This window comes from Delphinus delphis, chromosome 5 (genome assembly GCF_949987515.2).
Source record: "Delphinus delphis chromosome 5, mDelDel1.2, whole genome shotgun sequence".
Classification (NCBI taxonomy): Eukaryota; Metazoa; Chordata; class Mammalia; order Artiodactyla; family Delphinidae; genus Delphinus; species Delphinus delphis.
The window spans coordinates 113897765-113912992 of record NC_082687.1 but is presented as its reverse complement, the minus strand read 5'-3'; the positions used below and the strand labels follow the sequence as shown (position 1 = coordinate 113912992).

At 34.6% G+C, this 15228-nt stretch overlaps 1 protein-coding gene across 2 annotated transcripts in view; it reads left to right on the top strand.

The window, feature by feature from the left end:
* The first annotated feature begins 521 nt into the window (after positions 1 to 521).
* The window catches only part of LOC132425574 (bifunctional heparan sulfate N-deacetylase/N-sulfotransferase 4), a 244608-nt gene continuing 229901 nt past the window's right edge, over positions 522 to 15228 (top strand). For both annotated transcript variants that reach the window (XM_060011843.1, XM_060011842.1), the window contains exon 1: positions 522 to 1499. In XM_060011843.1, the coding sequence (XP_059867826.1) occupies positions 522 to 1499 (978 nt within the window). The remainder of the gene's footprint in view (positions 1500 to 15228) is intronic.

The window sequence follows — 15228 nt, the reverse complement described above, 5'->3', positions numbered from 1 at the left end:
TTGAGGTGACTAGTTTGAAAAATCTCAATCAGTATTTCTATATAGATGTATATTTTGGCAAAATTAAATAGGGTCTGTGTTCTTGAAGACATGAAAAAAATCTACTTTCTAAGTAGTAAAATCTAGACTGTAAACATTGGGTTATTAATATTTTAGCATATTAACATACTAAATTTATCTTTAATATGTATGTTTCTTATATATCAGCATAGGTATACACGAAAATACTTATATTACTATTTTTGTTTTAGTCATTATATTTCTCCTCTTTTTCAGGTAATGTTTAGAGGACTCTACAGCAACCTTTGGTATTGGACATATTCAAAATCTCTTCAACTTTTACTTTCCTAGTCCACTGTCCTCCAACTTTAACTTGCTTGCAACCCCATCAAACATTTTACATGGTTTGCAATGGTTACATGAACTTGTGGGAAGTAGCATTTGTACCATTTCATACTTTATTTACGATGGCACTTTAGGAAAAGAACTTGGAAAAAGCTTCCAGAGCAGTATTTTAAAAAATGAATCTTGTTGTGAAGCTTCGGAGAAGTTTTCGAACATTGATTGTTCTCTTAGCCACCTTTTGCTTGGTGAGCATTGTCATTTCTGCCTATTTCCTCTACTCTGGCTATAAACAGGAAATGACACTTATGGAAACCACTGCAGCAGCAGAATGTACTGACGTTAAAATCCTACCATATCGGTCAATGGAGCTGAAGACAGTCAAACCTATTGATACGTCCAAAACTGATCCTACAGTCCTCCTGTTTGTGGAGAGCCAGTACTCTCAACTTGGTCAAGATATTATCGCTATCTTGGAGTCCAGCCGATTTCAGTTCCATATGGTCATTGCCCCTGGCAAGGGAGACATACCCCCTCTAACAGATAATGGCAAAGGGAAATATATTTTAGTTATTTATGAAAATATTCTGAAGTATGTCAGCATGGACTCATGGAATCGAGAGCTTTTAGAAAAATACTGTGTGGAATACAGTGTTAGTATAATTGGTTTTCATAAAGCCAATGAAAACAGCTCACCAAGTACACAATTAAAAGGTTTTCCATTAAACCTTTTCAATAATCTAGCTCTAAAGGACTGTTTTGTCAACCCTCAGTCTCCTTTGCTGCATATTACCAAAGCTCCTAAGGTTGAGAAAGGCCCTCTTCCTGGGGAAGACTGGACAATTTTCCAGTATAACCATTCAACCTACCAGCCTGTGCTTTTAACTGAATTACAGACAGAAAAATCCCTTTCATCCTTCTCCAGCAAACCACTCTATGCGACGGTGATTCAGGATCTGGGGCTTCATGATGGAATTCAGCGAGTTCTCTTTGGCAACAACTTAAACTTTTGGCTGCACAAGCTCATCTTCATAGATGCCATCTCCTTCTTGTCAGGGAAGAGACTGACATTGTCTTTGGACAGGTATATCCTTGTGGACATTGATGATATCTTTGTTGGGAAGGAAGGAACAAGGATGAATGTCAAAGATGTGAAGGTAAGAACATTTATAAATCACATGATTATTTTTCTTTCACTAACTCTGTGGTATTGATGAAATAGAATTTTGAATATTTTGGACTTCTAATTACTCAAAACTTTAAGATGCAGTAAATTTGAGATAAAATAAGCATTAAAAGTAAAACTTAAACTAAGCCTTAACCATTCCTCACCTACCCCCAAAATGCTTCAGAGGGGCATAGAACTAAAATATCCTAAAGAGTATTTGAACTTAATCTCCTTGCCTCTTTTAGATTTTGCCCATCCCAGCCAACACCCCATAGAACAGCCTGCATTACTCCACACATGTTGCAGTTTGTAGCAGTAAGACTAATAACAGTCATGAAAATCTATTGCTGGACAGATCCTCCTGCCCTACTTAGGTTTGACAATGGTGGTTAAAACATAAGATAGAGAAGCAGCCCAAGACTTTTATGTAACAAGTAAGCATAGTGCTTGTCTATATGAAATGTTCATACATTTGTAAATATAGATACGAAAAAAAAAAGTTTTATAGGGGATGTGGTATTGGACTTGACCTCAGGAGCTACCATCACTATCTCTATTATCACATCATTTTGGGTAACACAGCAGTGTTAACTGGTACCACTTCTAGGCTAAGGTCAAATTGGCTTCAGTATAACAAATTCACCCTGTGATTGCTATCAGATAAAGGAAAAGCCAAATATGTTTTACTAAGGTGGGTAGGTAGTTCTGAGAATAATTCCCTTTTTTATCATCTTGATTCAAGAGTTTCACTTGTGCCTATCTTGTTTTATATATAATTAAATTCTTTCTGTGAACAAGTAATTTTAGCAAGCATATAAACAAAAATAATAGAACACAGCTTAGGATAATAAAGGAACTAGAGATTGTTAAGATCGTCATCTTTTTTGTATTTCTGCTGTTAGGCTTTTTATCCTCCAAAGATGAAACCTCAATATAACAGCTTTTTTTCCCCATCCTAACACCTTATGACCATTATAATAAAATATTATTAAAACCAGTGAAATAAGTTAACTTTTTAAAAATCTTCAAAATACATGTGGATCAGTGAACTCTGTTTTTAATGAGCCACTGAATGAAGTATCGCTTGACTGGGATCCAAATATTTTATTTTGAGTATTGTTGTAAAGGGATTAAGTGATCCCTCTTAAATTCTGTCTAGATTTTTCTTTTTTTTTACTTATGCTTTTTATGTATTTACTATTCCTTTTAATTAATGTAAATTCTAGTTTTATTTTAATTTTAAAATCAAAAACTTAAGGCAAGGTCATGTGCTTCAAATGGTTCTCTGAGTGATTCCTATCCTGAAATCCTGAAAGGAAAAGTTTCCTAATTTTAGTCTAATAAACTGTATGAATTGAAAAAGTTCTTTATAACTCTTAACAAATTTTTCCACCTCAAATTCAGCTCTATCACTTATTCTCAATAGAAAACAAATAGCTATTCACCACTACTCATCTAATATTCAAGGATTACTGAGGACTTCTTGAGTGACATAACCCCAAACAAAATAACAGAATACCAAAATTTAACAAAGGCTGGAACAATGCCACAGACAGATAAAGAATCAGAGAAGTTACGTGTGTATATATAGAGATATATATATAGTGTGTATGTATGTGCATATGTATACTAATTGTATATTCTATACACACACACACACACACACACACAAACACACACACGTGCCCATGCTAAGTTAACTGTCACTTTGAAGAAAATACTCTTTTCCTTTGGGAATAGTTCTGGTTCTTGCTCAGAACTATTAACCAAAGAATATCAGAAACTTGACTGGAACTGAAATAACTTGTTGGGTTACTTATAGGTCAATAGGGAATACTGTTTTTCAATATAAAAATTATAGTTCTAGTCTTGGGAATTTGATTTCTCTTTTGACTATTATTTTTTGGATAAATATGATTTTGTGGGAAAGCATCTTGAACTGTGTGTAGAAAAGCTCTGCATACTACCCGTGCTTCATCCTCATGTTCCTTTTCTGGTGGTGTAAGATTTCTTTGCACACTGATAGATGAGGAGAAATCCATCCTCCCTCAAAATCTCCCCAGATTTTCCAGAGCTAGGGTATTGGATAGCTAGTGACATTTTTCTATATTATTCTAAATTAGAGAGTAGAAGTATGCTGTTCCTCAATAGAACAAATTGAGGAAAGCTGGAGGGTTAGGGTTGAAAAACATTGGCTATGTGCATGATTGGACCTTCCCCAGGCCACTCCCACGATTGGACTGGGAACACATAGCTGGGAGCAATCAACAACAAATTCAAACATGGCCTTGACTGCAGCACCACCTCACTCTATGGGCAAAACATATACCCACATATTATTATTTGAGCCAATTTTCTCACTTTGTGGTAGAGATTCTGGATCATACAGTTAAAGAATTAGTGTTTTTAAGGCACAGAGTTTGATGCAGTGAAAAGAATGCAAGTTTTTCAACTGAACTTGAAAGTCCATATTCTTTCCACTACATGGTTTTGCCATATCTAAACTACAATATATCTAGGTTTGGGGGTTTTTTTTGAGATTTGTGTGCTTTATCTTATTTCATCATGCCCTCATCTGACCAAAGCCACTGATATAGAAATTAATATGTCCATTTCTAAGGCAAGCAAAATTAAGCTCAGTTTCAGTAACTGTCATCTGACTGTTAATTAAATTTCACTGTGTATCTAAAAATTCAAGATATGAGTGAAATTTAATGTATAGAAACTTGTAGAAACTAATTGTATTTTGAAAGATTGTGAAATATTAGCTATGAATGAAGTCAGAAAATATCGTCATGTTTTCACTTGTTAATATTTCTGTGTGGTCCTCAAAGCCATCATGAAATACTTCCTGTAAATCTAAAGCTCTATTAGCAAGATGACCTTCATCACCCTATGGAGGGTGATGTCTTATACACTTGAATTTACTCTTTCTTGGTTTTGAAAGCAGCTCTTGTTTTCATCATGGCCTTACTTACGTGTAGGTAATGTTCATTCCCAAAGTGATATCAGTTGAGTGATAATGCATTTTTTAGAGAAAAGTAAAATAATAAAGGGCCATCCTGATTATTAAAAACTTAATTTAAATAGTCTTCTTGCAGATCACTAACCTGATTTCTATGAACAGTGTTTTACCCTCGGTTGTTAACACTTGGTATAGTCATAGAAATTTGATAGAATTGAGAAAATATGTTCTTTTTTTCATAGTTTCCCTAAGACAGAATAAATGCTCTTTCTCGATGGTGAATGTAAGCTTCCACACTGGAAATGAAATCAAATATATTATTGATGCTATAAATAATTCTGGTGCTTTCATCAGTTCTGTTGAGCTGTCATTATTCTCTCTGTTGGCAACAAGGCACCATTATTAGCATTTTATATGTCTTTAGATTTATTGAAGAAATGCATCCATTTATTCATTGGACATCTACTCTGTATAAGACTATATTTAAGGCATTATTTGCCTGAGAAATCCAGACTTTATTTTAAGGTCCTATGTAATCCAGCTCAATTTGCCTTTTCAACATCTATTCTTACTACTACTCAATATACACTGCTTCTGTTAGGCTAGCCCACTGTTTATTCCCCTGCGATGCATTGATAGTGTTTATGTTCACCTCTTTTCTCAGCTTCTAAGCCTTCGCTAAAATACTTTCCTTGAATCTACTCATATTTCAAAAGCTATCTCAAGTCCAACTTCTTATGAGAAGGCAACAGATGCCCTAATGACCCAAGCTGAAACTGTGTCCTTAAATAATCACGACCTTAACTGTCACTTATCATCTTCATGTACATGAGTCAACTCCAAAATTAGGTGGTGAAACAGTTTTTTTCCCATACATCTAATTACGTCTCAACATATGTAATAAGTAATCTTAGACCTGATTTGAAAATATTATATTGACAGTCATTACACTGTTTTCTAACTGTTTTGGTGAGTGCAGAACTAATTAGTCTCAGAATTGAACTTACTACTTTAAAAAAGGACAATTTAAGGATAGTTTTGAGTTTTGTCTCAAAACAAGTGATATGTATATTTTGAGTCAGAGGCGAAAAAAAAGTCTATGTTATAAACCTAAAGTCCAAAATAAGTGGCTAGCTGGCTAATTCGTTTGACTCTTTCCCCCACGTAGTGTTTTTAATGGATCTATATACGTAGACTGGTATTAAGGTTTGGTCCAGATAAAGCAATTTACCAGTGTCTTAATTTGGATGTCTTTATGCAATTGTTTGATTCCATATTTCCTACACTGAAAATCATAGGTTCAAAGATTTATAGTGCAAAAGTAATAAATTGTGCAAATTGAATGACTGAAACAGAGATGTTAAGTTAATAGATATAAAGAAGACAGTTAATAGAGGGTCTTAAAGTACAGAGAAATGAGTTTTGGTTAGTCCCAATAGCTATTTGAAAACTGTTCTTAAACAAGGAAATGATATGATGAAAATACTTGAGAAAGGTTTTTTTTTATTATTAATGTAAATATCTAAATAAAATCCCAGTTCAAACTTGTAGGAATTACCATGTTTAACAGGAGCCAGATTACTATGAATAGGAAAAAAGAAATCTAGCATAGAAAAAAAGTTAAGACCCTTGTTATAGATTTGAGTAAGGGTTGGAAGAGAAAAAGAAAAAAATCTCATGATATTTAAAGAAGTGACCTAAGAAAATAGAAAGATATTGGTTCTATGAGCATCAACAGAGATGATGAGAGGCTACAATGGCAATTGAAGACTAGTTTTCTAACATTTTACAATTGTAACTGAAACAAGTTGTTATATTTGACAACTTAATAAACATTTTTTAAAGAATCTGTGATATCTTAGAATAAATGGAGTCACAATCAAAAAAAGGAAAGGAGCCTAAAAGGAAAGGTTGGTATGTGGTAGATGGACTCCAGATTTGACACATTATCAACCAGTATAGATTCAACAATGCAGGACAGTCCAGGCAGCAGGAACTGGATGGATGGCCCGTCAGAGTTAATCAAGCAGCATCTGAAAGCTCCTCGGCAGTTTCTAAGCAAGTGAGCCAGCATGCAATCAGCAAGTGTAGCATAAGAGCTAGGCAGTGGCCCAGGCAGATGGGGGTCAACATTTATAGGGATATTTCACTGCAGAATGAATGGATTAGGTTTGTGGGCATAAGTCTTCTTTCTGAAAAGAAAAAGAAAAAAAAAAAGGAACAGAAGATAGTGGAAGAGGTGGAATTTGACAACATGGAGTTTGGCAGAGAGAACATGACAGAGACCTGGAAGCAGAAACTCAGTCACAACAATAATCCTATAAAGGAGAGAGGACCCATCAGCAAGACTTGTGTGAAACTACAGCCCTGTAGAATCTGACTCAGATTCTTTAGATATTCAGGGAAGAATTGCATTTAGAACCTCCTTAGGTGCCCAGATGCAAGAAGTTTATGTACTACTTGAAGACACTCAATTGGTTCAAAAAATAAAAGCAGGTACTATCAAAGACTTATAAGAATGATCCATGTTCTATATAAACATAGAGAGAATTACTGTGTCAATTAAAATGTTTTTTAAATTAATTTATTTTTCAGCTGGGAGATATATTTTTTAAACTTTTTGTACAATTTTTTAAAGTTTGTTTTCCATTTACAGTTATTACAAAATATTGGCTACACTCCCCATGTTGTACAATACATCCTGGAGCCGATCTTACACCCAACAGCTTGTGCCACCCACTCCCCCACCGCTATGTTGCCCCTCCTTCCCCTCCCCACTGGTAACCACTAATTTGCTCTCTATATCTGTGTCTGCTTCTTTTTTGTTATATTCACTAATTTGTTGTATTTTTTAGATTCCGCATATAAGTGATATCATACAGTATTTGTCTTTCTCTGTCTGACTTATTTCAGTTAGCATAATACCCTCCAAGTCCATCCATGTTGCTGCAAATGGCAAAATTTCGTTCTTTTTTATGTCTGATTAGTTTTCCATTGTGTATGTGTGTGTGTGTATATATATATATATATATATATATGTATGTATATATACCACAGCTTCTTTATCCATTCATCTGTTCATGGACATTTAGGTTGCTTCCATATCTTGGCAATTGTAAATAATGCTACTGTGAACATTGGGGTGCATTTAAAATGTTTATTGTAAGTAGAGTTTGACTTGACTGGAAAGAGAAGCTACATATAAGTATTTTGGCAGAGTCAATATTGTCCTCAAATATACTCGGAGGAGGACAGCCACTGTACAGGGTATATTTAATTGTAATTATCTTTCTTTCATCTAAAGTCTCAATGTAAATGTCCCAGGTTTTTTTTTTCTTCTGAATTCTTTCAAGTGGCCATATATTTAACTCTGTCAATGGAAGGAGAAACTACTTTTCCAAAAAAAAAAATTCCTTTATGGAAGAAAATAGGGTCTTTCTCCACTTTAAAAAAAAAAGTCAAAATTATATGAAAGTACACTTTTAAATGATAAGAATGAAAAATGTGAGAAAATATACACCAGTAATATCTCTTCCAAACTGGGCATTCAGCTGAAAACATTTACAGTTTATATATTAACTTAATATAATTTAATTCAATGCTCAAATCATTTATTTCTCACCTATGGGCTCTGTATATTCTTCACTATAGGGTTTACACAAATATGTGAAATATTAGGTTCTTGATTTCAGTAGTATAGGAAAGACATATTCACAATTATCAACATTACGAGGCAGAATACAATATGTGCCATGACGATATTACTATGGGCAATGGGAACAAAGGAAGGGAAATGATATTTCTTCTTCTAGTAATTAGGGAGGTTTCTTGGAGGAGGTGACATTTGAGTCTTCTGTAATGGTTTGACAGAACACTAGCAAATCAAGATGGTGAAGTAGATTCTTGGCCAGCAGGTCAGCCCAAGCTCAGACTTGGCTGAGACTATCAGGACAAATGTTAAGTTGCTTGTCTTAGTTGGATGATAAAGTAAATAAGAAATAGTAGTGGGACTAAATGCTGAAGATTTGGTTGTGGCCATAATATGGAGCTCTCTGGGTAGAAGGATACCATTTGAATCACTGAAGATTTTAAGCCAGACAGTGACATGATCAGATCTAGGATTGAAGAAAAATATGTTGTTTGAATAGGGAGATATTTTTGAGAAGACCTAAAAGAGCCTATTACAACTATATGGGCATAATGATTATTATACATGTTTTAAAATAGTATTTATTTGGCATATTAAAAGACACTAAGTACTGGGATAATCATTAACAGGCAGTATATCATTTCATATGACAACAGTAAGAGGGAATATTTTGTACATTTTCTGAATGAGTAAAATGAGGCGTAGCAATATCGATACTCATCTAGCTAGTAAGTAGCGGAGCAAACCCAGACTATTTGTCCTGAATGTCTAAGCTTTCTTTTAGAATACAATGCCTTGTGGTTGGGTTTCAGTCTGGGCATCTACACTTACTAGTTAACCCCGAACATGTCTGAAAACCTCTCCAATTCTCAGATTGCAAATCTGTAGAACCGATGGAAAGCAACACAGTTCTTAGTATTGGGATGAGCCCTGAATGAGATAAGTACTAGAAAGCTTCTAGGACAGAGCCTGGCCTGACAGAGCCAAGACAGAGCTTGGTGGCAGTCATGATGGAAAGGGGAGACTGGGAGAGACCATGCAGGATTGACAGGACTTGGAAACATGCTCAGTGAAGGAGCAAGAAAAAAAAAAAGGTGCAGATGCTGTACTATCATGGGTTTTAGCCTGAGTGTGTCCATAAACATATGCAGAATCGGGCAGAGGAAAAGGTGCTAGGAAGATGAGGAGTTTGGTTTAAGATCTAATGACTTAACATAGGACATCCAGATGTAGGCATTTGAAAAAATAGATCGAATTTCAGACACCATCAGAGGTGGCAGTATAGATTTAGAAACCATCAAGCTTAATACTTGCAATCTTAGTTATGATAAGTAAAGGGAAGGAATCAAATAAGAAGGAAAATAGGTGGAATGCATCATTTTGGATATCCTGTAATAAACCCAAGGTCATGACAAGTTAGTTTCAGATAGAGAAAAATTGTTTCATGTGCCAAGATGCTAGCCATCCCCTCAGGCTCTCATTGGTTATAAGGAAGAAAGCCTAAAACTTCAGTAAGTACCAGCAGTCCTCAGGAAAATTAAACTAAAGGACTGTCTAACTGGGGACACACTGTGTTCGTGCAGCAATCAACTTTCAACTGGAACTTGGCATTTTGAATTTTTTTCCATCCTATTTATGACCCTTTGATTAACAAGAATTGCAGTAGGACCCCTCCTAACATGACTGTGAGATGTACCAAATGACGCTATATTATAAATATTTCTGAAATTTGTAATGATATATAGGGGTTAAGTATTAAATGAACAAAGAAGCTAAATCTTCATTTTAGTTACTGTACCCAGAAATTATATTCTACTCAGAGCATTTTACTTAGTTTTTATGTATTTATTTTCTTGATGACATCAGTTATTGTGAACATGTCTATTTTTTGTTAGAAACAGGAGTTTAGAGGCATACTTTCATTTACACCTGTCTTCTGCATATTAATCAATTATTATTCTTTAAAAAGCATATTTTAAAACAAGACCTGTTACCAAGTAAGGATGTTCTGTTCAGGACAAACTAGATTTTAATTTAGGATTAGACATTCCCTGAATTCATTTGCACTCAAAACAGGCTAAATAGTAATGGATCTAACACTAACTTGAGTGCTCACTTTGTTAGTTCACAGTGTAAGATAAGTACTGAGCAGAGAGCAATCTCTTGATACACCAGGGGAAGAACACAAAGTCCATGCTGCTCCATTTTGCTACTCAAGGTGTAGCAATTGTCTCCATGAGAAAGAGAAGATATTAGAAAATATTTTGGTAAGAGCAGCCAAGCTGGTCACCTCCCAGCAAGGAGGAAAACATCCCCTATTAGAGCCTTTAAATCTCATGGTTAATGCCTTAAAAGCCCTGGGGATAAGCACAGGGGATATTTTCTGATTGGTTTTGTATATTTTGTCATTCTCTGTGATTATATAAATAGTGATTAATTAATTAGCCAATTAGTTAGCTCAGATTATTATAAGGCTCTTCAGCTAAGACGAGCTAAGTGTTGTTGTTCATGATAATCATCAAAATATGCTACAGAATTGTTTCCTATCTGAAGAATGACTGAAGAGAAAAACAAAATAAAAACTTGCTCCTTTTATACTCCCTGTAGAAATACAGTGTGTTCTGAAATATATTAAATTATCATGGAGAAAAGCACCTTGATTATAGAATCTTGTGGCAGGTAGAATATATTATTATTATTATTCAGATAACAGATTAAACTGTTAAAGCAGTCATAGACATTGCATTTTATTTTCATTCAACCCTTCATTTTTTTATGTCTACCCTGAGCTTTGCTCTCTAGCTCTTTGCTGGGATTGATAATTTCCATCCACTACTCTTTACTTCTTTTTTTTTAATTGAAATATAGTTGACATATAATATTATGTTAATTTCAGGTGTACTACATAGCGATTTGATATTTGCGTACTTAATGAAATGATCACCACTGTAAGTCTAATCACCATCATCAAACAAAGTTATTATAATATTATTGACCATATTTCCTATGCTGTGTATTATATCACTGTAGCTTATTTATTTTATCACTGGAGGTTTGTACCTCTTTATTTGCTTTACCTGTGTCGACCAACCACCCACTCCACTCTCTTCTGGGAACAACCAGTTTGTCCTCTATAAATATGAGTCTGTTTTCATTCTGTTTCTTTGCTTTGTTTTTTAAGATTCCACATATAAGTGAGAACATGCAGTATTTGCCTTTCTCTGTCTGATTTATCTCACTTAGCATGATACCCTCTAGATCCATTCCTGTCTTTACAGATGGCAAGATTTCATTCTTTATGGCTGAGTAATATTCCATTGTACATATATACCACATATTCTTTATCCATTCTTCTATCGATGGAGAAGTTGCTTCCATACCTTGGCTACCATAAATACTATTGTAATGAACACTGGGGTGCATAAATCTTTTGGAATTAGTGCTTTTATTTTCTTCAGATAACTACCCAGATGTGAAATTGCCAGACATAAATAGTTCTATTTTCAATTTTTTTAGAAACCTCCATACTGTTTTCCATAATGGACACATCAATTTACAGTCTCTCCAACAGTGGACGAGGACTCCCTTTTCTCCACATCCTCACCAACACTTGTTATTTGTTGTTGTTTTGTTGATAGTCATTCTGACAGATGTGAGGTGGTATTTCATTTTGGTTTTGATTTACATTTACCTGATGATTAGTGATGTTGAGCATCTTTTCATGTGTCTGTTGGCCATCTGTATGTCTTTTTTGAAAAAATGTCTATTTATATCTTCCGATCATTTTTTAATCAGATTGTATGGTTTTTTTTTGATGTTGAGTTGTGAGAGTTTTGTGTATTTTGAATATTAACCCATATCAAATATATCATTTACAAATGTCTTCTCACATTCAGTAGGCTGCCTTCTCATTTTGTTGATGGCTTCCTTCCCTGTACAAAAACTTTTTAGTTTGATGTAGTCTTATTTGTTTATTTTCGCTTTATTTCTTTTGCCTGAGGAGATAAATCCAAAAATATATTGCCAAGATCAATGTCAAAGAGGATACTGCCTATGTTTTCTTCCAGGAGTTTTATGGTTTCCAGCCTTACTTTAAGTCTTTAATCCATTTTGAGTTTATTTTTGTATATGGTGTGAGGAAATGTTCTAATTTCATTCTTTTACATGTAGCTATCCAGTTTTCTGAGCACCATTTATTGAACAGGTTATCTTTTCCCCATTGTATATTCTTGCCTCCTTTGTTGTAGATTAGTTAACTATAGAAATGTAGAGTTTATTTCTGGGCTGTCTGTCCTATTCCATTGATCTATGCATCTATTTTTGTGCCAGTGCCATAGTGTTTTGATTACTGTAGCTTTGTAGTATAGTCTGAAGTCAGGGCCTGTGATTCCTCCAGCCTTGTGTGGTTATCCTCCCATTTGTGGGGTGCCACCCAGAGTTGTGGATCCTAACTATACTGCATCTCTGTCCTACCACCCATCTCATTGTGGCTCTTTATATCTTTAGTTGTTGAAATATTTTTTTCTGTTAGTCTCCAGGTCATTCTCATAGATAGTTGCTCTGTAAATAGTTGTAATTTTGGTCTGCCCATGATAGGAGATGAGTTCATAGTCTCGTTTTGAATTCAGAGCCATTTTGGCCTCTTTTTTTTTTTTTTTAAATAAATCAGGTATTCCTCTGATGTGTCTCTTAATTACTATAATATTGAAATACTTTATACATTCTAAAGAGTGTATATATGGAATATCTATAATTAAAACATGATAATAAGAACAGTCTTGTACACACCACTTAGCTTAGGATATAGAATGTTACCAGCACTTTTTAAGTCACATACTACTTTTTCCACTGGAGAGGTAACTAGCTACTATACATATTCTCTGCAGTTTTTTTCCTTACTTTTTTTTTTTTTTTTTTTTTTATGCGGGCTTCTCACTGTTGTGGCCTCTCCTGTTGCAGAGCACAGGCTCTGGACGTGCAGGCTTAGTGGCTATGGCTCACGGAACTCGCTGCTCCGCAGCATGCGGAATCTTCCCGGACCGGGGCACGAATCCGTGTCCCCTGCATCGGCAGGCGGACTCTCAACCACTGCACCACCAGGGAAGCCCCTTTCCTTACTTTTATGCCCGATATTCATCCACATTGATGCTTATCTCTAGTTCACTAAACTTAATTTCTTTGAGTGTTTGTTCTCTCCAGTGTTGGTATTTTCAGACTTTTAAAGTTTTTGGCTATTTGATGGGCCTAAAATTGTATATGAGTTATTATTAGCATTTTTTCTGTTTACTTATGAGGTTGAATAGCTTTTCTTATACTTACTGACCATTATATTTTTTCAAGTTTTTAAAAAACTTTTATTTGACCTGAAAATAAGTTGTAAAATATCACATTTCATCTTAAATACCTCAGCATTGATTTCACACTCACTATTACTTTTCCAACATTAACCTCATTTCACATATAAGTAGAAATGTTCATAACTTTTGGACTATATCACATATTATAAATAGAGCAATATTCCAAAATCTTTTTCAACCTACTAAATTAGAAATCACTTAAAATACTAATTTAAATGATAAAATTTGTTTACTTTATTTATGTGTTATAGTTTGCCTGATTTTTTAATTATTTTAAGGAATTCTCACTCTTATAAATGCTGCATTCAACCTACAATTAAAGAAAACGTAATATTTTTTTGTGTCTCTGGAGAAATGTTCATATGAAATACTGCTTCTAGAAAAAATGTATAATTTCTTATTACACAAACTCCCAAATATATACCAGCCTCCCAAACAATATTTAATAATACATAAGATGGGCCCTCACAATTGGCTCCATCTTAGTCCCCACATTCAAGACATAAATTTTAAACTATAAGCTATGTTTCAAATATTAAATTTCTATCCTATTTGAATATTTTAAATGAAATTTTAGTTTTTGTTGCATAACTACAATTTAAATTCTGTCTTTAAATTTCTTAGGCTGCTGGTAATTGTTTACTTGATTGCAACTTTTTGATGATTAAAGAAGACTACCTCCTTGACCTCTCAAAATAGAAACACACTTTGTATTTTCACAGTGAAAAGGAAGTTATAGTAAGTTACAGGAAATTGCTCTCTCTTTCAAAAATTTTTACTAAATTGAGACATAAGAATGTCTCTGCTGACAGTTGTTCATCTTAAGGCCAATGAACCTTGTTGGACATTTTTTTTCAAATGGCACAAATGAAAAAAGACCTAGCAAGTTTTGCAGAACGTAGTAGGAAGACATTGATTGACAACTGTGTAGCAGTACTCTGGAGTATAAATGAATTTCATTTGAATGATTTATGTACCAAAATAGCCATTGTTACCATATTGTATTTGTCACTTACTACATAGAATATAAACAATACAGGAAATAAGGGGCAGGTAGAAAAGAAAACATCCCAGGGAAGACAAGAGCTCTTGAAATAACAGGATTTCATTTTACTTTTTCATCTTTATTGGAGTATAATTGCTTTACAATGTTGTGTTAGTTTCTGCTGTACAACAAAGTAAATCAGCTATATGTATACATATATCTCCATATCCCCTCATCTTGAGCCTCCCTCCCACCCTCCCTATCCCACTCCTCTAGTTCGTCACAAACCATCGAGCTGATCTACCTGTGCTATCCAAGCAACTTCCCACTAGCCATCCATTTTACATTTGGTAGTGTATATATGTCAGTGCTACTCAGTCACTTCATCCCAGCTTCCCTTCCCCTCACCATGTCCGCAAGTCCCTTCTCTATGTCTGTGTCTTTATTCCTGCCCTGCCACTAGGCTCATCAGTACTGTTTTTTTAGATTCCGTATATATGCATTAGCATACGTATTTGTTTTTGTCTTTCTGACTTACTTTACTCTGTATGACAGACTCTAGGTCCATCCACCTCACTACAAATAACTCAGTTTTGTTCCTTTTCATGGCTGAGTAATATTCCATTGTATATATGTGCCACATCTCCTTCATTCATTCATCTGTCGATGGACATTTAGGCTGCTTCCATGTCCTGGCTAATGTAAATAGTGCTGCTGCAATGAACACTGCGGAACATGTATCTTTTTGAATTATGGCTTTCT